The 10870-nt window shown below is 35.3% G+C and overlaps 1 protein-coding gene across 7 annotated transcripts in view; it reads left to right on the plus strand.

Annotated features, from left to right (window-relative positions):
* Positions 1-9148, plus strand: part of STIL (STIL centriolar assembly protein) — a 63983-nt gene extending 54835 nt beyond the window's left edge. For 6 of the 7 annotated variants that reach the window (XM_019937846.2, XM_019937845.3, XM_019937847.3 and 3 more), the window contains one exon: positions 7647-9148. In XM_019937846.2, the coding sequence (XP_019793405.1) occupies positions 7647-8433 (787 nt within the window). In that variant the 3' untranslated portion in view covers positions 8434-9148. Of the gene's footprint in view, positions 1-22; positions 608-7646 lie in introns of all 7 variants that reach the window. The other variant, XR_012325112.1, reaches the window with a different exon arrangement.
* Positions 9149-10870: the final 1722 nt, after the last annotated feature.

Below are 10870 nucleotides of genomic sequence, written 5' to 3' on the forward strand. Positions count from 1 at the left end.
AATTGGCTTATCCTTTTTTCAGGGTCTACTATATGATGAATATAAGAGATTGTTTCTACCCTTTAGATTTTTCTAGTAGAGGAGCAGGTTATATACCTAAGTAACTTGAGGGATATTGGCCAACAATATGCTCTGGGAGTCTTATAGAAAGAGAAATGAGCTTTTGCTCATTTTTGATGTCTGGAAAAGTTTTCCTGGAGGTGATGGAGTCTGCGCCAGCTACTGGATGTACAGTTAATGCAGTTATGCCATCTAAAAGGCAAAAACATTCCTTTTTGTGCGACTCCCCTGGTGGCGCAGTGGTTAAGAATCCGCCTGCCAATGCAGGGGACACGGCTTCGAGCCCTGGACCGGGAAGATCCCACATGCCGTGGAGCAGCTAAGCCCGTGCACCACAACTACTGAGCCTGTGCTCTAGAGCCCACGAGCCACAACTACTGAGCCTGTGTGCTACAACTACCGAAGCCTGCACGCCTAGAGCCCATGCTCTGCAACAAGAGAAGCCACTGCAATGAGAAGCCCACGTACCACAACGAAGAGTAGCCCCCTCTCGCCGCAACTAGAGAGAAAGCCTGCACGTAGCAACGAAGACCCAACGCAGCCCAAAGTAAATAAATTTTAAAACAAGATTATTTCCTTTAAAAAAAAATTCCTTTTTGTAGAAATGTGTTTTGAAGAATATAGTTATATGAACCTTACTTATTGCTCACCAGTTCCAACTGGCCATGTTCTTCTGTTTAGATTCCTCTTCATCAAAGATCACCTCAACACATACTTGTTTTAAAGAGGATAAAATCTGGAAATTATGTTATTAAGGCTAGTGTGCTTTCTATTAATTATTTTTGATGTCATTTTCTAGTTACAAAAATAATACAATTTCATGATTTAAAAAAATATCAAATAACATGCAAGAATATCAGATAGAATGCAAAAGCCCCCACGTCCCAGACTCCTCAGTCTGACTCCTCCTAGATTATTTCTCTTAACTGTTTCTTTGGTATTCTTCTAGAAATGCTCTAGGCATGTTCAAGTATGTATCTGTGTGATAAGTGTTGCAATTTGGGGTTTTTGCTTAACGTTATATCTTAGGTACTTTTCTTTATAGGTATATGCAGTTCTTTCTCATGCATTTAAACAGCTGGATAATATTCTGTTGTGCCCATGTACTATAATATAGTGAACCCAAGTTCTCTATTAATGGACTTTTAGGCTGAATCTCTTATTTCTTATCTCAAACAATGCTAAGTGAACATCATTCTACATATACTTGTACAAGTGTCTTTGTAGGATAAATTCCTGGAAATAAGCAGGATCAAAGGATATGTGCATCTGAAGTTTTGGTAGATGTTGCCATTGCCGACCAAAATAGTTTTACTAGTTTATATGCCTACCACCAGTGTAGGAATGAGTCTAGCATTTTTGAAGGTTTTATTTCAATACTCTTGGGATAGAGGCTATATACATCTGTTAAAATGCATAAATCACCCTGCTATCTGTGTGGAGCCCTTACGTTTTGGTATGGCTACCTGTAGGGAATAGTTTTTTTGTTTGTTTGTTTGTTTGTTTGTTTGTTTTTGCCGTACACGGGCCTCTCACTGTCATGGCCTCTCCCGTTGCGGAGCACAGGCTCCGGACGCGCAGGCTCAGCGGCCATGGCTCACAGGCCCAGCCGCTCCGCGGCATGTGGGATCTTCCTGGACCGGGACACGAACCCGTGTCCCCTGCATCGGCAGGCGGACTCTCAACCACTGCGCCACCAGGGAGGCCCGGGAATAGTTTCTAAGTAATGTATTTCTTCATAGTGGCCACCCTGTTTTAATCTCTTAAGTATGAAACATTGAAATGAATAAATTTTCAGTATATAATGAACTTGATTCTGTTTTTAAATGCCTATAATGAAATGGAAAGTAACGCCTTTTTGATGTATCAGTGTGGAGTAGTCACATTCTTCTCTTTATTTAAATGACAGTTTATATTATAAATTTATGCTATAAAAATAATACATGCTCGGGGTTGGAATTTTACAAAGTGAAGAAAATGTCATCTGAACTAATAACACCCAAAGAAAATTAGGAAACATAGTTGCTGTTTTCCTATATATATAATTTTGTTTATTTTTCTTTACTTACCATTACAAAATAGACATTTTCATTTAATATTGTGGGCTGTTCCCATTTTTAAAATTCAATTACCTATATGAGTTGAAAAATCCATAGATATACATTCATAGATAGGATTTTAGTTTCATGTAAGATGATTTTCTCAAGGAAGTAAAAGCTGATGTGAAAAAAATTATTTTCAGTTCAAAACAATATATTAAATTAATCATTTCCATAGAGGGGTAAACTGGCTAAAATTTTACAATGATATAGCTATATCTTCACATGAAAACATTTTTTAAAAAGCTTTATTTTATGTTATAAATTGTGTAAAATATTGTAGAGCTTTGGAAATAGAGTTTGTTTTGTTTCCATTGTCAAAGTAATATGTTTATTTTGGAAACCTTGGAAAATTTAGAAAAGTAGACAAGGAAAACTCATATTCAGGGGAATTCCCTAGTGGTCCAGTGGTTAATACTATGTGCTTTCCCTGCTGAGGACCTGGGTTCGATCCCTGGTCGGGGAACTAAGATCCCACAAGCCGCGAGGCCAAAAAAATCAAAACAAAACATATTCATACCAACCAACTTCATTTACTATTAAAAATTTTGCTTTTGTATTTCCTTTTATTTTTCTAAAATAATTTTAACAGCAACCATTTATTGAGTGCTCATAATGTATGAGGAACTGTGCTGAAGTTTTATGCAACATTATTTCAGTTAATCCTTGCAATAATCTGTGTGATAGATACTATTATTATACATGTGTTATAGATGAGGAAATTAAGTACCAATTTACTCAAGACCCCACACCTGTAATTTTAAACCTACTCTTCTAAGTCCAAAGTCCATAGTTTTTTTGTTTTGTTTTTTTACTATTTTGCTCTATGCTTATTGCTTGTTTAAGTTTTTGGTGGGGTCTTAACGGTGGTGTATATTTTGCTGCTTTGTGTTTTGACCATACTGTATATACCCTCCCAAAAAAGTGTTTTTGGTTTTACACTGGAAAATAATCACGTTTTCAAAGTTGTTGTAACGTCTTCTAAGCATCATCTTTAGTGGGGAACTAATAAACCAGTAAGTAGGGCATAGTATTTGTTTACTTAACCCTTCCCCTCTTGTCAGAACTGAGTCAAATTTTTTTCAATGTCTACTATTTTAAATATTGCTATGATAAACATCCTTTTGCCAAGATTGCATTTTTTAGGTTTAGGATTATTTCCTTAGACTAGAGTCTCAGAAGTAGAAAGACTAAGTCAAATGGTAGGAAAATTTTAAGGCTGTCACTACATTGCTTTCTGAAAGAGTAAGATTTTTACCTTCCTACCAGCTATATGTGTTAGTAGTTCACCAATACTTTTACTCATTTTACTTCAATAAATATACAATGAGCTGCTACTGTGAGCCAGCTATGAGAAATATCATGGTATACAAGATAACCTAGGAAAGACATCTTTCCCCTCATAGATCTTATAGTTCAGTGGAGAAGATGCACAAATAAATAGTCAATTATAAAATACTCTGATACCTGCTATGAAAAGGAAGGATATAGTATATCATGGAAGCACATAGGAGAGGTACCTAGCATATTTTCATACTGTATTATAATTACCCTATATTAAAATTGACCATTTTAAAGATCTGTGCTAAATTAGACCAAAAATTCTTAAATTATCTTTAATTTATATTTTATGCATTATTAATGGATTCTCTATGTTATTGTGATTAAAAATGAAACTGCACTGAAACTATTTCTCTAACACATATAAGTCATATTTTGTTGTCAGTAGTCTTAGGCTGAGAGGAGATTCCAAGCATAAGACTATCTAAAGCCTACCTAATTAATTCACGTTGTTTCACAGTTTGTCTTGAACTTAGTTCTTTTAGTATAATCTCCTACCACTCTCTACCAAATTCCAGTTTACCCCTCTTTGGCATTTGCAAAGTTCCTTGCTGTTAGTTTTACCTGGGATGCTCTTTTTTATCTTTCTGCTTGCCAGAATCCTTATCCTTCAAAGCTGAACTCAGACGTCACCTCCTTTGTCAATGTTTCTGGGACCCCTCACCAGAATATTGATGTTTTGTACTCTCAGAGTACCTTGTTTCTAATAAATTATATAGCATGTTCTTGTGATAGCCTTTCCAGCAAGATTGTGAGTTTTATCTATCTGTGAATCCTCATTGCTTCTACCACATTTGGTGGGTCTTCATGAATTGATAAAGGAAGGAAATCCAAACTACTCGGGTCATCACTGAGGTTTACAATGAATGCCTTATTTTTATAAGTACCTCTGTAATACTTATTGTCAGTATTTATGGCCTTGTGTTGTTATCTTTTAACAGATATTGGTATAATATAGTTGGTGTGCTGAAAGTTCATAAGGCAGTTGTTTAGAATTTAAGACACATTTTTCCTATAGAAATAGTGTATAAATTGTAGTTTGGTATTCCAGAAAAGTAATCTTTGTAATCCTTGTAATGCCTGTTGTTGTCCTAGTTCTATAAACCAGCTACCTTTGTCATTGTACCTATGTGAAAACTTATTTCACGTTCCAGTTCTGGACTGCAGGAGCATATCTTCTAGCCAGAAGAGTAGCTGAGACAGGGGAAGGAAGATTTCCTTTCTGTTTTCCTGTTCCGTAACACTGCAGATTAAGAAGGTCCAAAAACAGGAAAACAATGAAAGAAGGTCCCAGACATACCTAGAAATTGTAGGGAAGATGGAGGACTGGCAGCAGCCTCTACAGGCATATTCCCAATTGGAGTGACCTTTTGAATTCAAAACAGATCCTTAGCAGTCTCTCTAGTTATTTCCTTGCTCTCTACTTGAAAATGGTATGTTTCCTCTAGTTGAAAACCCTATGTAGGATAAGTAGGAGGTAACTAATTGGGATTCAAACAGGACAGTAGTCAGGGTTGGTTTTCATCTTTAAGTAAGCTGGAATCGTTCCCTTAATTGTTGGCATGTGACTCTCATATTTAAACATAAATGGACTCTCATCATCCTTTTGTGACTGTATATCTAATGAGATTCTAATATAGTATATCTGTGATCAAGGCTTTTAGGATTTGATCAGTGGAATGGCCTACTTTTGCTTTTCATCTTAATTACACTAGTGTTTATATGCATTTGTCCTGAGTATTATTGATTTGTTTTGTTTTCAAAGTAATGGTGTTTCCTCCAGACCCCAAATCGAAACTAGCTAGCTGTGTTAGACAATGAAACTTGAAGAACCTTTTGAACTGGTATTGATTGTTTTCATGGATTTATATGGATCTTTTAACCATTCTATAAAAGATCTATTATTACTCAGCCATAAAAAAAGAATGAAATAATGCCATTTGTAGCAACATGGATGGACTTAGAGGTTATCATATTAAGTGAAGTAAGACAGAGAAAAACAAACATCGTATGATATCACCTATATGTGGAATCTAAAAAAAATGACAGAAATGAACTTACTTATAAAACAGAAATAGACTCACAGACATAGAAAATAAACTTATGGTTACCAAAGGGGATGGGGGGAGGAGATAAATTAGGAGTTTGGGATTAACGTATGCATATTACTGCATATAAAATAGATAAACAACAAGGATCTACTGTACAGCTCAGGGAACTATATTCAATATCTTATGATAACCTATAATGGAAAAGACTCTGAAAAAGAATATATATATAAATAACTGAATCACTTTGCTGTACACCTGAAACTAACACAACATTGTAAATTAGCTATACTTCAATTTTTAAAAATGGTTTAAAAGAAAAGATCTAATTCAAATTAGATCTACTTTTTCTTAATATTTAACATTTTGAATTAGAAGTTTTTATTTGCCTTCATATTATTTACATTAATATTATCTATAGATATATTTTTAATATGTACAAGTCTGATTTAATATGCAAATTGCTTATAATTTTGAGGAAATAGGCAAAGAAAGTAGAAAAATGACTTTATATTCAGAAGATATTAGCACTATGAATATATCATAAAAGAATAATATCTAGATAGATTGGTACTATCTCTTCCATCTTATTAAGACAGTCTCCAAAGCAGTAAATACCAAGAAGGTTGAGGAAGAATTCCAAGGTAGTTATAAAGAACAGCATTATTAAGCACATTCTTCCATTGTTTGGTAATGACATCACTGGTTTTAGGGGATATTGATGGCTGAAAATAGTTTCTTCAGAATTTCAGGTACTTGTGAGAATAAAAATACCTGATAGTTATTTGGGTTTTGTGAGGGTAGGGATGCAGGCAGTGGCTGGCATGTATAAAACAGCTGAATTTCTTCGTTGGATGGTATGGAAAGTCATAGCATATTGTTTGACTGGAATATAATAATAATATACTATATTGTAATATTATATATATAATATAATAGTACACAGAGGACTCTGATTTTTAGGGAATAGAAAAACTCTGATAGCAAAATACAAATTGCTGAATACAGTGTAGTGAAACAGTGGTTATAGAGTCCCAGAGAGTAAGGCAGACCTGGGCTCAGCTTGCCAGTTACTAGCTGTTCAACTTAGGGAAATTAGTTAAAATCTCTATTCCTTAGTTTTCTCAACTGTAAAATAAAGATAATAATACCTATTCATTCAGTAAATATTTATTGAATGCCTACCCTGTGCCAGGCACTGTTCCAGGCACCAAGGATACTGCAGTGGTGGGGGAAAGAGACAAAAAATCCCTTGCCCTCATGGATTTTCATGAGGGAGCTAGACTATAAATAAGAACTGTGAGTTAAATATATAGGTAGCCATAAGTGCCGAGGAGAAAACAGAAAAGTAGGGGAAGAGAAATGTGAATTGTTGTAATGGAGAATAAGTTTGAAATACATGATAGGGACAACCTCCCAGAGAAAGGTTTCTGCAAGGATTAAATAAGGCACTGAATGTTTAGCAGAGTGCCTAGCACATAATAAGGCATCAATAAAAATTAGCAGCTATTATTGTATATGTGATATACAGGAAAAGGCAAGTCAGTTGATTACTGTTAATGAGATACACCAGCCAAAGTGAGTGAGGATTATATCTAACAAAAGAAAATTGGTGTATACACACACACACGCACACATGTCCATATCCAGAGACTGGTTGATATTTTTCATTCATTACAAATGGAATCTCTTCAACTATGAACAATGTAACATTCTGAGCTACTCACCAAATCTTGTTATATTATCAGATGTGTTTTCTGTTTGATTTTATTTATTTTTATTTTACCAGTATTAAAAAGCTTTACATTTTGGGGTCTTATATTTGGTCTTAAAACCATAACTGATATAAATTTAGGAAAATTAATTTGTGTTCCACTTTCAGTCTTTGCATCATGGATTACCTTCTAGGTTATCATAGTTACCCCTTGAATGTATCTGGATCATCAAGACTTAGATGTCTGAGCTTTCAGATAAAAAGCACCATCAAGCTTAAAGCTGAAGACTTACTGTTACCTTCATAGAATGGAACATATTTACAATTACACTGTTTAGTACTCAAAATAAGATAAATGATGGCCTGCTCTGTTCTGTCTTTCAGTGTGTTGGCATGCATCAGCCCTGAAGCAGTGATCTCTGGATTAAACTGCATGTCATTTGCTAATGTTGGCATGAGTGGCTTAAGCCCCAACGGTGTGGATTTGAGCATGGAGGCAAATGCTATAGCTCTGAAATATTTAAATGAAAATCAGCTGTCACAACTGTCTCTCACTCGATCAAACCAAAATAACTGTGACTCATCTTTTAGTCTTCTACATATTAATACAGACAGAAACACAGTGGGCCTTAGTTTAATTTCACCAAACAACATGTCATTTGCAACCAAAAAATACATGAAGAGATATGGACTGATTCAAAGCAGTGACAATAGTGAAGATGAAGAGGAGCCTCCAAACAATACAGATACCAAGAGTGAACATTTAGCGAATCAAAACCTTACATGCATAGCTGAACAACTTGATTGTCAGAAAGAGCCTTCTAGGAATGCTTGGGAGATAACTACTTGTAACTGTGACTCCATGGGCACCCACACAGATATGCCAGTATTGAGAAATATTACAAATGAAGTTGTTCAGCCAAAAGCAACACCACAGTTGAATGAAAACCCAGATTTCTTATTAAAGAACCTTAAATCAAGTCCTGCAGTGAAACTCCGAACTGGAAAAGCAGAGTTCACCCAACATCCTGAGAAAGAAAATGTCAGGGACACTCCGATTTTTCCTGAAAGTTTGAAACCTTCTGACACTTTAAAGCAAATGAATAGTATGAATTCAGTAGGCACCTTCTTAGATGTGAAGCGTCTCAGACAGTTGCCAAAATTATTTTAAACTTTTAATTCCCCCGCCCTCCTGATATGAGGATGGGATGTCTCCTGAAGATACTTATGGAAGCCAGAGCCTTTTGATAGTTTTGGAATTCCTAGTCATTCTAGGGATCACTCTTTCTTGGTAGCAGCTGATGGCAAAGAGCTGAACAAGTGACCTGATTGTCTATGAGATGGCTGGCTATTAGGAGGGCTAAATGCCCTTTGTTCAAATAGTGGTGTTCAGCATCACTGGATTTTTTTTTTTTTAAACAAATCCTAAGATCAGTTATTTCAACAAATTTAGATAAGCAGATGCTATCCAACTATGAATCTGAATTGCTCTTTTATACTGTACATGTTGAAAAGTAAGTCTGTTTTCCTAGCATTTTGCATCTACCCATTATCACCAAAAGAATATAAAGTTATCATGACCCTGAGTAAATTAGCTAAATCAACCCTTATTGAATTTAAGGGGAAAGTTTTATTTTTAAAAGTAACTTAAGATCTTTTATACAAGGAGTATAGATGTTGTCTTAAGATGCATATTTGTTAAATACTGTGGAAGTAAAACTTTTGCACTCTTGTGGGTTGATGTTAATGTAACATTTTCAACATACAGCACTAGCGATCACATAATAAAATTATTGAGTATGAGTGTGTTTTATAAACTTTGTGAGTTTTTCAGATGTTTTAATATTTTTTAATGGAACTTAATAAAAATGTCTAGATTGACTACTTTCCTTTGTCCTCTGCTGTAGCATATCCTTCTCCACTTTAAAAAAAAAACTTTTTAGACTCCCCAAAAATTACAAAAATGATACAGAGAGTTCAGGTGTACCCTTTATCCAGCAACCCCCAATGATAATATCTTATATAACCATAGTAAATGATCAAAACCAAGCAATTGACATTGGGTACAATATTAGTAACTAAACCACAGACTTTTCAGGTTTCACAAGTTGCTGCACTCATTTATTTACTTTTTGGTGTATAACTATGAAAATTTATCACTTATAGATTTGCATAACCACCACCACAATCAGCATACAGAACTGTCCCATCATCACAAAGAAACTCCCTAGTTCTACTCTTTTAAAATACAGCCTCCCTCCAACACTAACTCCTGACAACCAATGATCTGTTCTCTATCACTGAAGTTTTGTCATTTTGAGAATGCTAATATAAATGGAATCATAGTATGTAATTTCTTGAAATTGGTTTTCACTCAGCATAATATCCTTGAGATCCATCCAACTTGTTTAGTGCATCAGTAGTTGCTTCCTTTCCTCACCTTCTTAAGAAATAAGTTTTAAATTGTTATTTCTGAACGTAAATGAAAAAGTCCTCATTCACTTGAGAGAGAATGCTCTTCTGCTGAAGTTAAATTAAGACGTCGTTGCCTTATATCAAAATTTGATACGTAAACTGGAGAGAAATGGACTTTGGGTCTCTAAATACCCAGCTGGGGCCTTCTAAGGTAATAATCTGATGAAACAATTTATACTTAGCCAGCCAAAGTATGGCAACATGATGCTCTCTGCTGTTCCCCACTGGAGCCAGGCACCAGTTAGTGTACACTTCCCTGTTACATTGCCCTTTCAGGTTAAAATCAAGATATAGAAATGTCACTGATGGTGATTCTCTGTGTTTACCTTTGTTCCCATTGGCAATGTCTGGGGCTTCGGTTATTTTAATAAATATTTTAAAAATCCACTTATAGGTTTCATTGGAGTAAATTTTTAAGTAATGGAATTGTCATCGCCACTTCAAGTGTGTTCTGTTTAACTTTAGCCCTCAGTGTTTCACCCAAGAAGTGGGTGTAAGTACAATTTATATTGCATATTATTTAAAAAACTGAGAGAATGCTGATGCACTGACCTCATTAACTATACCATTATCTCTGGGAATCCTGTAATTTTCACACCAAACAAGAAGCTCTCTATCTGAGCAATAAAAACTGAACTCAAGGCTTTTTAGGCTTTTTTTTTTTTAGCAATAAAAACTGAACCCAAGGCTTTTAATTCCATCACTACTGTTAGCACATCTAATTCAAGGCCTCTGATAAGACACTTAAGCAGTTTTGGAGACTGAATTTAGACTGTAGATTAATTCAATAAAACATGTCTCCTACTAACATCCAGAGAAGAGGGACCATCACTGAAGCCTCTCTAGAAGTTCTCTAAGAAGAGAACTCACTCTGGAAGCTATCTGACAAATTAGCTATCTACAATAGCTTTTCGGCATCTTTGGAAACAGCATTAATACGGGAAAAGTTGGATGAAAAGACTTTGGAGATGATTGCCTCTCAAGTGACGTTTGTCTGAATTTCTTTCTTTCATCCAGTCCCACAGAATACTGTTTATAGATATGTGGGCGCTACGTCAAATGGAATAAGGAAATGATGGAGCTTCTATTACCTGGGAAAGAAACCTGTTAGTCTAGGTCCTGGCCAGTCGGCA

The sequence above is a fragment of the Tursiops truncatus genome, chromosome 1, assembly GCF_011762595.2.
Source record: "Tursiops truncatus isolate mTurTru1 chromosome 1, mTurTru1.mat.Y, whole genome shotgun sequence".
Taxonomy (NCBI): domain Eukaryota; kingdom Metazoa; phylum Chordata; class Mammalia; order Artiodactyla; family Delphinidae; genus Tursiops; species Tursiops truncatus.